The sequence below is a fragment of the Monodon monoceros genome, unplaced genomic scaffold, assembly GCF_005190385.1.
Source record: "Monodon monoceros isolate NGI ecotype Baffin Bay Population unplaced genomic scaffold, NGI_Narwhal_1 Super_Scaffold_2, whole genome shotgun sequence".
In the NCBI taxonomy this organism is placed as follows: Eukaryota; Metazoa; Chordata; class Mammalia; order Artiodactyla; family Monodontidae; genus Monodon; species Monodon monoceros.
The window spans coordinates 87,191,407-87,206,438 of record NW_021703776.1 but is presented as its reverse complement, the minus strand read 5'-3'; the positions used below and the strand labels follow the sequence as shown (position 1 = coordinate 87,206,438).

Below are 15,032 nucleotides of genomic sequence, written 5' to 3'. Positions count from 1 at the left end.
ATTTCCTAACACAAGTTACCACATCAATATTACTTATAATAGCCGTTATTATTAACCTGTTATATTCCGGCCAATGAACCATTACAAAAAATCTTTAATCCAACAGCATCGACAGTAATAACCATAGCCCTAACCATAAAACTAGGACTATCTCCATTCCACTTCTGAGTACCTGAAGTTACACAAGGCATCTCGTTAATAGCAGGCTTCATCTTACTAACATGACAAAAACTTGCACCCCTGTCAGTATTATACCAAATCTCACCATCCATCAGCCTAAACCAAGTATTATCTATAACCATACTATCCATCATAATTGGGGGGTGAGGTGGATTAAACCAAACCCAACTATAAAAAATTATAGCTTACTCATCAATTGCTCACATAGGATGACTATCAGCCATTATACTGTAAAACCCAACTATAACAACCCTAAACCTTCTAATTTATATTACAATAACATATTACAGCTCAGCTACCGCTATACTATCGCTATCACACACATGAAACAAAGTATCCATTATTACAACCCTCATCCCCATCACCCTATTCTCAGTGGGAGGCCTTCCACCACTATCAGGATTTATGCCAAAGTGAATAATCATTTAAGAAATAACAAAAAACAACAACATTATTTTACCTAAACTAATAGCTATTACAGCACTACTCAACCTATACTTCTACATATGACTCACATACTCTACAGCACTAACTATATTTCCCTCCATAAATAATATAAAAATAAAATGACAATTTGATTTTGCAAAACAATTTTCCTACCAACAATAATTGTAATATCCCTAATACTCCTACCCCTTACACCAATACTCTGAGTAATGGATTAGGAATTTAGGTTACACAGACCAAGAGCCTTCAAAGCCCTAAGCAAGTTTACTTAATTCCTGCTTAATAAGGACTGCAAGACTATATCTTACATCAATTGAATGCAAATTGAACACTTTAAGCTAAATCCTCACTAGATTGGTGGGATTACACTTCCCAAGAAACTTTTAGTTAACAGCTAAATACCCTGGTCAACTTGCTTCAATCTACTTCTCCTACCACCAGGAAAAAAAAAGGTGGGAGAAGCCCTGGCAGAATTGAAGCTGCTTCTTTGAATTTGCAATTCAATATGTAAAATTCACCACAGGACTTGGCAAAAAGAGGACTCAACCCCCGTCTTTAGATTTACAGTCTAATACTTACTCAGCCATTTAACCTATGTTCATAAACCACAGACTATTCTCAACTAACCATAAAGACATTGGTACTTTATATCTACTACTTGGTGCTTGGGCTGGGATAGTGGGCACTACCTTAAGCCTACTAATTCATGCTGAACTAGGTCAACCTGGAACACTGCTTGAAGACTATCAGATTTACAACGTAGTTGTAACAGCCCACACATTTGTAATAATTTTCTTTATAGTTATGCCCATTATAATTGGAGGCTTCAGGAACTGACTAGTTCCACTAATGATCGGGGCACCCGATATAGCCTTTCCCCATATAAATCATATAAGCTTCTGATTACTTCCACCCTCTTTCCTACTACTTCTTTCATCATCTATTGTTGAAGCCAGTGCTGGTACAGGCTTTAGCCAGAAACTTAGCCCATGCTGGAGCTTCAGTAGACCTTACTATCTTTTCCCTGCATTTAGCAGCTGTTGCCTCAATTTTAGATGCTATTAATTTTATTACAATTATTAACATAAAACCATATGCTATACCCCAATATCAAACACCATTATTTGTATGATCAGTTTTAATTACAGCTGTGCTACTGCTACTATCATCACCTGTACTAGTAGCTGGAATTACTATGCTATTAACAGACCGAAACCTAAACACAACCATTTTTGACCCTGCGGGAGGGGGAGATCAAACCTTATATCAGCACTTATTCTGATTCTTCAGACATCCTGAGGTCTATATTCTAATTTTACTTGGATTCGGAATAATCTCACATATTGTAACTTATTGCTCAGGAAAAAAGAGCTTTCTGGGTACATAAGTATACTATGAGCTATAATATCAATTGGACTTTTAGGATTCATCGTATGAGCTCACCACATGTTTACAGTAAATACAGATGTTGAAACATGAGCATATTTTATATCAGCCAGTATAATTATTGCTATTCCAACAAGAGTAAAAGTATTTAGTTGACTAGCAACGCTTCATGGAGGTAATATCAAATCATCTCCAGCCATAATATGAGCCCTAGGCTTCATCTTCCTTTTACAGTAGGTGGACTAACAGGAATTGTCCTAGCTGACTCATCACTAGACATTGTCCTTCATGATATAGATTACATGGTTGCACACTTCCACTAAGTATTATCAATAGGAGCTGTATTCGCTATTATGGGAGGCTTTGTACATTGATTCCCACTATTCTTAGGCTATACACTCAACTCAACATGAGCAAAGATTCACTTCGTAACTATATTTGTTGTAGGTGTAAATATAACCTTCTTCCCACAACATTTCCTAGGTCTACCTGGAATACCACAATGATATACCTAGATGCATACACAACATGAAACACTATCTCATCAATAAGCTCATTCATTTCACTAACAGCAGTAATATTAATAATTTTCATAATCTGAGAGGCATTTGCATCAAAATGAGAAGTGTTAACAGCAGAGCTAACTAGAATGACTAAACGGATGTCTACCATATCACACATTCGAAGAGCCCACTTATGTTAACTCAAAATAGCTGAGAAAGGAAGGAATCAAATCCTCTTCTACTGGTTTCAAGCCAACATCATAATCATTATGTCTTTCTCAATAAATGAGACATTAGTAAAATTTTCCATAACTTTGTCAGAGTTAAATTATAGGTGAAAGTCCTATATATCTCCATGGCATATCCTCTCCAATTAGGTTTTCAAGATGCAACATCACCCATTATAGAAGAATTACTACATTTTCATGATCACACATTGATAATTGTGTTTTTAATCAGCTCCTTGGTCCTCTATATTATTTCACTAATATTAACAACTAAACTAACACATACAAGTACAACAGAAGCACGATAAGTAGAAACTATCCCGACAAACTTACCAGCCATTATCCTAATTCTAACTGCCCTGCCATCATTAAGAATTCTTTACATGATAGATGAAATTAATAATCCTTCCCTTACCGTAAAAACTATAGGACATCAGTGATACTGAATCTAAGAATATACAGAGTATGAGGATTTAAACTTTGACTCCTACATAATCCCAACATCAGACCTAAAGACAGGAGAATTATGACTATTAGAAGTAAATAACCAAGTGGTATTACCCATAGAAATAACAATCCGAATACTAATCTCCTCAGAAGATTTTTATACTCATGAGCCATGCCTTCACTAGGCCTAAAGACAGATGCAATCCCAGGATGCCTAAATCAAATAACTCTCATATCAACACGACCAGGTCTGTACTACAGACAATGTTCAGAAAATTTGTGCGTCAAATTATAGTTTTATACCTATCATCTTTGAACCACTAAAATACTTAGAAAAATGATCCGTACCAGTACTATAAATTCATTAAGAAGCTAAATAGCATTAACCTTTTAAGTTAAAGACTGGGAGTTAAAACCTCCCTTAATGGTATGCCACAATTAGATACATCAACATAATTTATTACTATATTATCAATAATTCTGAGATAATTATAATAATCATAAATTAATGAATTAGAAAACAGCACAACAGAATAAATGTATTCAAACATTGACTCTTTGACAAAACAAGATAAACCCCACTAATATAATCAGGGAGAAGAAAATAAGAATGCACAAATACTTAACATAAAATATGAGAACAGAGAAAAAAAATCTCAGGTTCAAAGGAAATTACAACAATTATAAAAGAATTCTTTGCCTAAAACTATGTAAATAAATTTAAAACTCTCCATGAAAAGCATTATTTTTCTAGGAATATACAAATAACCAAAACTGTCCCTAGAATAGATAGAAAACCTAAACTAACAAAGAAGAAACATAAGTTGTATAATAAAAATATTCTTTGTAACTCTAAAACAACAGTTATGTCCAGATAGCTTTAAGGAAATTCTATGAAACTTAAAAGAACAGTTAATTGCAGTATTATACAAATTGTTCTAGAACATAGGGAAAGGACTTTGAGAAATGTTTATAACAAAACCTTTCAAAATATAAAAGCTAGAAAATTACAAATGTATCTTATCTATGAATATTAAAGCAAAAATACTGTGTAAAATATTAGCAAACAGAATTCAGCAACACACTAAAAATAATACATAATGATTAACTGTAGTTTATTCCAATAATATTGACTTAAGGAATCTACTAGCATAATTCACCAAAGCAATATACCAAATGAGAATATTATGATCCTTTCTCCCCAGAGATGCTGAAAAACCATTTAATAAAATGTAGTAATTATTCCTGGTAAATTTTCTTAATATAAGAATAAAGGGACACTTCCTTGATAGGATTGAAAGCAAATTTATTTCAAACTAGAAGCTTATAGTTTGCTTAGTGGAAAAACACTAAAAGCATTCCCATTAAAATTAGGAAAAGATGAATGTAAAATTATTAAATATTTTTTGAAAGTACCAGTCAATGCATTCAGTCAAGAAAAAAAAATGTGAAGTATTAACAACTGGAAATGAGGAGATTTAATTACATTACTACTAGATGATGTTTATCTAGCACATATATAATAATTCAAAAATTAGAAACCATAGGTAGGTAGTTTCAAAATTAATACACAAAACTTAACTTTCTTCTACAAAACAAATTAGAAAATAATACCTAACAATACAACTTAGAAAACGTGTGGGAAAAAGATTTTAAACTATATTAAGGGAGTTAAAGAAAAACTAGAATGGAATAAACAGTGAGACATACCTTGTTTTTAGATAGGTAGATGCAATATTGTAAAGATGTCACTCTTCCTTAAATTAATCTATAAATGTAATGTGATCACAATAAAGTTACCAATGTTAATTTTGGGGCAACTAGGAAAGCTTTTAAAAAATTCCATATAGAAATACAATAAGGCAAAAATAGCCAAGAAATTGGAGAATTAAAAAAAAAAGAAAAAAGTAATGATGGGGAACTAAGTCATCATAAAACTTACAGTTTTAAAGCTATAGTAATAAAGGGTTTCATGCCATTATATGAATAGACAAGCTAATAGAATAGAATAGAATTCAAAATCAGACCTAGGAGTCTAGTATATAATAATTGTGGCTTTTCCAATCAGTAGAAAAAAAATAATTTACTTACTAATCTTGTTGGCACACTTGGCTAGATGTTAATGGTACTAGATTGGGAGCTTACTTCTTGCATCAAAATGGATTGCTGATGAATAAAAATTTAGTCACAAAGAAATACAACTTGAAAAGTGTAAGAGAAACATGAGAATTTCAAAACCCAGAAGTCATAGAAAAACAGTAGATATACTGATTACATAAAAATTAAAATTTTCTAAATGACAAAATGTAAATGACAAACTAAGAAAAAAAGTATGCAATGTATATGACATAGTAAGCCAATCTCCCGAATATATAGAGAGCACTTACAGACCAAGAAGAAAACAAAAAGTACAACTGACAACAAAATGGGCAAAGTATTTTATCAAACAGTTCACATAAAAAAGTCAGTAAATATACCTGTTGTTCATTTGTATATTTTCTTTAGAGAAATGTCTATTCAAGTTCTTAGCCCATTTTTAAATCTGGTTATTAGTTTCTTTGCTTTTCTTTATATATTTTAGAGATTAACCCCTTATCAAATATATGTTTTGCAAATATTTTTCCCATTCTATAGGCTGCCTTTTCAATATCTTGATTTCTTCCTTTGCATGCAGAAGCTTTTTAGTTTGATGTAGTCCCACTTGTCTCTTTTTGCTTTTGTTGCCTGGGCTTTTGGTGTCATATCCATGATATCATTGCCAAGAACAATGTCGTGAAGCTTTCCCCCTTGTTTATTTCTAGCAGTATTACAGTTTCAGGTCTTAAGTTTGTCTTTAATCTGTTTTGAGTTGATTGTTTTGTATAAGGTTCCAATTTCATTCTTTTGCATGTTGACATCCAATTTTCTCAACAACATTTTTACAGACTGTCTTTCCCCCATTGTGTATTCTTGGCACTCCTGTCAAATATCAGTTGACATATATGCCTGGATTTATTTCTGGGCTCTCTATTCTGTTCCATAGGCCTTTATGTGTGTTTTTATGCCAGTACCATACTGTTTTGGCTACTGTAGCTTTGTAATATATTTTGAAATCAGAAAGTGTAATGCCTCCAGCTTTGTTCTTCTTTCTCAAGGTTGATATGGCTATTTGTGGCCTTTTGTGGTTCCATCTGAATTTAGAGTTGTTTCTTATTTCTGCAAAAAAATGCCACTGGAATTTTGATACGGATTGCATTGTTAACATCAGTCATCTTCAGGGAAATGTAAATCAAAGCCACAGTGAGACATCATCTTGCACCTGTTAGGATGGCTATTATCCAAAAAATAAAAGACAAGTTTTGGCAAGGACAGAGAGAAACTGGAATTGAACTGAAATGTAAGTATAAATGCAGACCAGATTTTGAAGACATCATATTAAAAAGAATGTAAAATACTGTGATTATATTTAGATTAAATAAAATATATTTTGAAATCAATTTCACTCCCCCCCACCCTTTTTTTTTTTTTTTTTACTGGATGAATTGTTTATTTATTAATTATTTATTTATTTATTTGGCTGTGTCAGGTCTCAGTTGTGGCACACGGGATCTTTGTTGAGGCACGTGGGCTTCTCTCTAGTTGTGGCATGTGGGTTTTCTCTCTCTAGTTGTGGCGTGGGGGCTCCAGGGCACATGGGCTATAGGGCACATGGGCTCTGTAGTTTGCAGTACGTGGGCTCTCTTGTTGAGGCATGTGCGCTCAGTAGTTGTGGTGTGCGGGCTTAGTTGCCCTGTGGCATGTGGGATCTTAGTTCCCCGACCTGGGATCGAACCCACGTCCCCTGCACTGGAAGGTGGATTCTTTACCACTGGACCACCAGGGAAGTCCCTTTTTTACCTTTTTAAATGTGACTACTAGAAAATTTTAAATTATATACAAGGCTCATGTTATATTTCTGTGGGAACACACTGTTCTAATACCATGATCCTTCTCACTGAAATCAAGTGTGGCAAAGTAAGTTTGCCAGTGTTTGAATCCCCAAAACTGCTAAGAACATACAATATGTTGAACGTTTTCATCAATGACCTCACAGTGGTATGGCCACCGTGTTGGGCTCAGCGGACCAGAAGAGACATCATATAAATCTCGTGGTTCACGAAGACTAGGCACCCATCTCCCTAGCTGATATTCCAATAGTATCTGTGTAGTCCGGGGAAAAAATGGGTCACTAATAGAGTCAGCTGAAAAAGGATTCAAACACAATCATGAGTGATAAGAAAGAAAACCCCAATTCCTATAATTTTTTTACATAGTTTATTTTTTTTCCAATAACATTAATTTATGAATACTTGTGGATATTGTTATAAATATGTTATACTTCATGGCATTAAAAAAAATAAAAGTACTAATGAAATTTTGTAATAATTAGTTTTCACAACAGCTAGAAATTAGTTGTTGACCTCATATACTATAAATTTATGCTAAATTCTCACTGCTACTCCAAAGACATTTGTTTCTTGCAGCTTTTCTAGCAAACTGTCTACTGCTGAGCCTTCTTAAACTTAATCACACTGAGGCAACATTTGTCTAATGCGTTAAATGACACTCACTGACCATAATTCCTCACCACCTACTGGAACTATATTCTCAGAGGTTGCTAGTGAACTCTCAGTTACAACTTCTCAGTTCTCATTCTAGGGCCAATTTTTGACACAACACCAGGAACATAATTTGCATAGAATACAATGGGGTTGCCCCAAGTAGGTAATGCAGTGGCCCTCTTTCAATGGGATAATTGTGGGGCATCAATTTGATGTTGATAATCATCCCTCCTTAAGCTCATTTCCCTTGTTTTTTAATGATGCTACACTTCCTAGTTTTCTTTCTATCTTTCACATACTTGGTTCTCCATTTTGTCTCACTGACTCCTCTTGCTCTTTCACCTCTGAAATGTGGCTTTTTAGCTAGATTTAATTCTTGGCTATTTTTTGTACAATAGCAGATATAGCAACTAGACTAGGAGTCAGAGAAACTGAGTTCTATTCTACCACTTTGTTTCTATATGATTTTGGTTGGCCAATGCAGCCTCTTTGAACATAAATCTTACTATATGTAAATAAGGGGTAATATTACCTTCCCTTGCTACTTCTCAGGATTCTTATATAGATCCATTTATCCAACAGTTATTAATCATCTAGTATTCCATTATGTGAATAGAGCACATTTTGTCTACTTTACAGTATGACTCAAAAATGGCAAGGTAGCTGGGCTTCCCTGGTGGCGCAGTGGTTGAGAGTCTGCCTGCCGATGCAGGGGATGCGGGTTCCTGCCCCGGTCTGGGAAGATCCCACATGCCGCGGAGCAGCTGGGCCCGTGAGCCACAGCCGCTGAGCCTGCGCGTCCGGAGCCTGTGCTCCGCAACGGGAGAGGCCACAACAATGAGAGGCCCGCGTACCGCAAAAAAAAAAAAAAAAAAAAAGGCAAGGTAGCTATTTATGAGTTGGAAAATAAAATTAGATCCATACCTCTTACTATTTGTAAATCATAGAGAAATTAAATACCAAAATTCAAACAAGTAGATAAAAGTACTTAAAGGAAATTTAGATGATTATATTCATGACCTCGGTGTAGGGAAGTTCTTTGTAGCTTAAATAGATATAAAAATAAAAAGCCACAAATGAATGATAAACTTAACATCAAAATAATTCTAAACAACAGAAGCAACAAAAACAAAGTTAACAAAGGATTACTATGAATGGGCAATTCATAACAAGGTGGAATATAAATAGTCAAGCATATGAAATAATTCTCAATTTCTGTAGCAATCAAGGAAATGTTACTTAAAATAGTGAGGTACCTTCTTCCTTCCAACAGACAGGCAAAATTTTAAAGACAAAAAAGTGGGTGAAGAAGTCTGCAAAATAGTACTATAAACTTTCTATGAATATGGGTATAGGTATGTGTATAAATGCAAAGAAAAAGGTCTAGAAGGATACATACCAAACTGAGAATAATTGTTTTCTCAAAAAGGAAGATTTGTTATAGGATGGCAGTGAAAATTATCAAAAAAAAAAAGGATAAAAACCTTATCTTCAATTTCAGAATATCTTCAGATAGATATGTGAATATTTAGAAGAAATATTTTCATGTGTATTTGAAAGTACTCTAAATGTATAAAATTTAAAAAATCAAGTATACATCAAAACGGCCATATACATTTGCAAATGAATGACTTTATTAAGGAAACTCTTCACACAGGCATACTTCATTTAAATAAAAATGTACTTCCAAAACATTGTGTCCATAAAAATTTGAATCATACTGTAAATGCATTTAAAGAGCTAATTATTTAAAGAAATGTCAAGGTAAATTCTTTTGTTAAGTGAAGTCCTTTACAATGACCACTTTCATTTAGTTTAATTAAAAATCAAACCTTAAACAAACCTTAAAAGTTTGAACTTCATGGGAGGATCACGAAGACAGAGTAGGGCTTCCCTGGTGGCGCAGTGGTTGAGAATCTACCTGCTAATGCAGGGGACACGGGTTCGAGCCCTGGTCTGGGAGGATCCCACATGGCGCGGAGCAACTAGGCCCGTGCGCCACAACTACTGAGCCTGCGCATCTGGAGCCTGTGCTCCGTAACAAGAGAGGCCACCATAGTGAGAGGCCCGTGCACCGCAATGAACAGTGGCCCCCGCTTGCCACAACTAGAGAAAGCCCTCGCAAAGAAACGAAGACACAACACAGCAGAAATTAATAAATAAACTCCTACCCCCAACATCTTCTTTAAAAAAAAAAAAAGAAGACAGAGTAGGAGGACGTGGAGCTCACCTTCCTCAACAAAATACATTAAAAAAAAAAAAAAATCTACATGTGGCACAATTCTCAGAGAAAACTACCTGGAAACTGGCAGAAGATCTCCTATACAACTAAAGCTGCAAGAAAGATCTCCATGTAACTGGGTAGGACAGGAAAAAAGGCACCAGGTCAGGACCTGTGCCTCTGAGAGGGATCTATAAGGAAGAGAAGGTCCATATGGGCAGACCCTTACCCTGGGGAGGGAACAGACAGACTCACAATCTGGGCATCCATGTCTTGGGGTCCCGCACAAAGGAGACAAGCCCTCTTGCCTGCTGGGAAATCCACTGAGACAGAGAGAAGAGCTGGAGAAGCCTAGACTCTACTTGTGAGGAGTGCACGTGAGCTGGCTTGCTAATAATCAAGGTGGAGAGAGCCTTGCACTGGCAGCTGCTGCCTTCCTGCACTTCCCAATTGGAAGGGGTGAACGCCCTGTCTCTGCTCAAACCACACCACAGCCTGGTGCGAGATCAGGGCAAAGATTTGGTCTAACTGCACAGGATCAGACCAGGGTGCATGCGGTGTGATCCAGGCATAGCTGTGGTGACCACTGTCAGCACACACACAAGGCAGTGCCACGATAACGTGCAGCAGCTACGTGCTGAATCTTGGGCAGACAGGTCCTGGTGAGGAGTGTGAAGCAATCTGTTCCCCAGTGAGAGCACGCTGGCTCCGCCCACTCCACGCTGCAGCTCAGCACCAGATATGTGGCAGACAGGTCCAGGGAGAAGTGTGCCACAGAGGCAGCCCAGATCCCAGGCAGCAGCACAGCCACCTCAATTTCTGCAGCCACAATGCCCACATCCTCAGCCTCAGCCTACTCCACACCACAGCCTTGTACTAGACCTGGGACAAACACAATGGAGAAAGGGATACGACCTTGGGCTGCATCTGAGAGGAACCGCAGAGACCTACACAGGCAGTGCACAGGTTTGCTGTGACCACAAGAGCCTCACTTGCTTCAGCAATCATCTCCTTTGGGGAAGAGCATGCACTCAAGGGCAATGGAACCTTACTGAACCCAACCCTCAGGACTTCTACTCCAAAACCTGGGAGCAGACCCAGAACCCAACGAGGCAATGACAACCACGGAGAAAGCACACATCAAGCACAGACTCTAGACACTACAAAACAAATCACACCCCTTATCAAGGGGATAATGGCCAGCAAACTCTGAAGAAAGATGTGGCTGGTATCCATACCAAAACCAGCCCTCACACCAAAAATACTGAACTCACACAGTCTACACAGGGGTGCTCCCACATAAAAACACCCCTTAGGACCACAGTAGATAACTGTTTCTCCTAAATTCATAGAGACAGAGAAAGTTAAGTAAAATGAAAAAGCAGAGGAACTACTACTACTCCCAATTAAAAAAACAAGAGAACTCCCCTGAAAGAACAACTAATGAAACAGACCTCACTGGTCTTCTAAGCCCCAACTTCAAAAAGGAAGTAATAAAAATGCTGAAGGAATTAAGAAAGATTATCAATAGAAATGCAGATCACTGTAACAAGGAACTAGACTATATAAATGAAACAGTCAAAATTAGCTAATTCAATTGACAAGTAAAAAACCAATCTAGAAGCAATGAATAGCAGACTAAGTGCTGCAGAAGAATAAATAAGTGATCTGGAAGATAGAATAATGGAAATCACCCAATCAGAATAGCAGACAGAAAGACAACAAAATGAAAGCAACACATGAGGTTTACAGGATAATATAAAGAGTGCAAACCTACGCATAATAGGGGTTCCAGAAGGAGAAGAGAGAGAAAAGGGGATTGAAAATGTACTTGAAGAAATTATGGCTGAACACTTCCTAAAATCTAAAGAAGGAAACCGATATCCAGGTACAGGAAGCACAGAGGGTCCCAAACAAGATGAACACAAACAGACCCACACCAAGACATTATCAGCATTAAAATGGCAAAAGTTAAAGAGATGATTCTAAAGGCTGGAAGAGAAAAACAGAGTCAGTTACAAGGGAACTCCCATAAGGCTATCAGCTGATTTCTCTGCAGAAACTGTGCAGATCAGAAGGGAGTGGCATGATATATTCAAAGTCCTGAAAGGGAAAACCCTGCAATCTGCGATACTCTACCCAGCAAGATTATCATTTAGAATAGGAGGAGAGATAAAAAATTTCTCAGACAAGCAAAAACTGAAAGAATACAGCAATATTAAATCTAACCTAAAAGAAATATTGAAAGGTCTTCTCTAAATAGAAAAGAAGCAAGTATCTATAGGAAAGGCAAATATATAAAAGGACTGAAGATCACTTTAATAAGTCAGTACATAAATTTTAAAAAATCCAAAAAAATTGTAAAAGTGATTATATCTACTATTAATGGTAAAAGGATATGCATGAGGATGTAAAATAGGACATCAAAATCACAAAATGTAGGGGAAGGGAGTATAAAAATGAATATCTTTTAGAATGTGTTTAAACTTGTATGACTATCAGTTTAAAGCAAGTAGATATAGTTATGGGTTAACATACTTGAAAACCAGGGTAACCACACATCAAAAAGATACAATAGATTCACAGAAACCAAAAAGAAAGGAACTCAAGCATAATACAAAAGAAAACCATTAAACCACAAAAGGGAAAACAAAAAGAAGAAATGAACAAGAAAGAACTACAAAAACAACTAGAAAACAAGGTTTAAAATGGAAATTAAGTGCAGCTCTATTTACAACAGCCAGGACATGGAAGCAACCTAAGTGTCCATCGACAGATGAATGGATAAAGAAGATATGGCACATATATACAATGGAATATTACTCAGCCATAAAAAGAAACAAAATTGAGTTATTTGCAGTGAGGTGGATGGACCTAGAATCTGTCATACAGAGTGAAGTAAGTCTGAAAGAGGAAAACAAATACTGTATGCTAACACATATATATGGAATCTAAAAAAAAAAAAGGGTCCTGAAGAACCTAGGTGCAGGACAGGAATAAAGACGCAGACGGTAGAGAATGGGCTTGAGGACATGGGGAGTGGGAAGGGTAAGCTGGGACGAAGTGAGAGAGTGGCATGGACATATATACACTACCAAATGTAAAACGGATAGCTAGTGGGAAGCAGCCGCATAGCACAGGGAGATCAGCCTGGTGCTTTGTGACCACCTAGAGGGTTGGGATAGGGAGGGTGGGAGGGAGACGCAAGAGGAAGGAGATATGGGGATATATGTATATGTATAGCTGATTCACTTTGTTATAAAGCAGAAACTAACACACTATTGTAAAGCAGTTATACTCCAATAAAGATGTTAAAATAAATAAATAAATAATAAAATAAAATAGAAGAAAAATAAATAAGATGGCAATAAGTACACACCTATCAATAATTACTTTAAATGTCAATGGACTAAATCCTCAAATCAAAAGAAAGAGTGACAGACTGGATTAAAAAACAAACACCAACAGTATGCTGCCTACAGGAGACTCACTTTAGGGCAAAAGACACACACAGATTGAAAGTGAGGCGATGGAAAAGGATATTTCATGCAAATGGAAACAATAAGAAAGTAGGAATAGCAATACTCATATCAGACAAAATAGACTTTAAACAAAGGTCATAAAGAAAGACAAAGAAGGACAGTATATAATGATAAAGGGAGCAATACAAGAAGAGGATATTATACTCATTTACATATATGCCCCCAATATAGGAACACCTAAATATATAAAATAAATACTAACAGACATAAAGAGAGAGATTGACAGGAATACAATAATAGTAGGAAACTTTAACACCCCACTGACATCAATGAACAAATCTTCCAGACAGAAAATCAGTAAGGCAATGGAGATCCCAAATGACACAACCAGCTGGACTTGATACCTACAGGACACTACGTCAAGCCCCCCGCCCCTTAATACGCATTCTTTTCAAGTGCACATGGAACGTTCTCTAGGATAGACCACAATTAGGTTACAAAACAAGTCTCAACAAATTTAAGAGGATAGAAATTATCTCAAGTATCTTTTCTGACCACAATGGTATGATACTAGAAATCAACCACAGAAAGAAAAATGGGAGAAGAATGAACACATGGAGACTAAGCAACATGCTACTGAAAAAAACCAATGGGTAAGTGATGAAATCAAAGAAGAAATTGGAAAATACCTGAGCACAAAGGAAAATGAAAACACAAACTTCCAAAATCTATGGGATACAGTAAAAGCAGTTCTAAGACAGAAGATCATAGTGATATAGGCTTTCCTCAAGAAGGAAAAAAAAAAAACTCAAAAAAACAACCTAACCTACCACCTAAAAGAATTTTAAAAAAAGAACAAGAAAAAAACCAATGTCAGCAAAAGGAAGGAAATAATAAAGTTAAAAGAGGAAATAAATAAATTAGAGATCCAAAAAACAATAGAAAGGATAAAAAACCCAAGAGCTGGTTTTTTTGAAAAGATAAACAAAATCAACACACCTCTAGCCAGGCCTGCCAAGAAGAAAATAGAGAGGACCCAAATAAACAAAATAGGAAATGAAAGAGGAGAAATAACAATCAATATCGCAGAAATACAAAAAACTGTTAAGAGAATACTATGAGGAATTATATGCCAACAAATAGTTTCTAGAAACACACAGCCTGCCAAAACTGAGTCAAGAAGAAACAGATAACTTGTGCAGACCAATCACTACAAGTGAAATAGAATCAGCAATAAAAAAACCTTCCTGCAAACAAAAGTCCAGGACCAGATGGCTTCACTGGGAAATTCTACAGAACATACAAAGAAGAACTTACACTGATCTTTCTCAAACTATTCCAAAAAACTGAAGACGAGGGAACACTTCCAAACTTATTCTATTAAGCTACCATCGCCCTGATAACAAAACCAAAAAGGGACTACAAAGAAAGAAAATTACAGGCCAATATCTGTGATAAATACAGATGCAAAAAATCCTTAACAAAATATTAGTAAGCCAAATACATAAAAAGGATCATACACTATGGTCAAGTTGGATTCATTCCAGGTTTGCAAGGGT

The 15,032-nt window shown here is 36.1% G+C and overlaps 1 protein-coding gene across 1 annotated transcript in view; it reads right to left on the bottom strand.

Annotated features, from left to right (window-relative positions):
• Positions 1–15,032, bottom strand: part of AGBL3 (ATP/GTP binding protein like 3) — an 82,227-nt gene that overhangs the window by 59,875 nt on the left and 7,320 nt on the right. Inside the window, 2 exon segments of the mRNA XM_029234181.1 lie at position 6,683; positions 7,229–7,410. Of these exon segments, the coding sequence (XP_029090014.1) occupies position 6,683; positions 7,229–7,410 (183 nt within the window).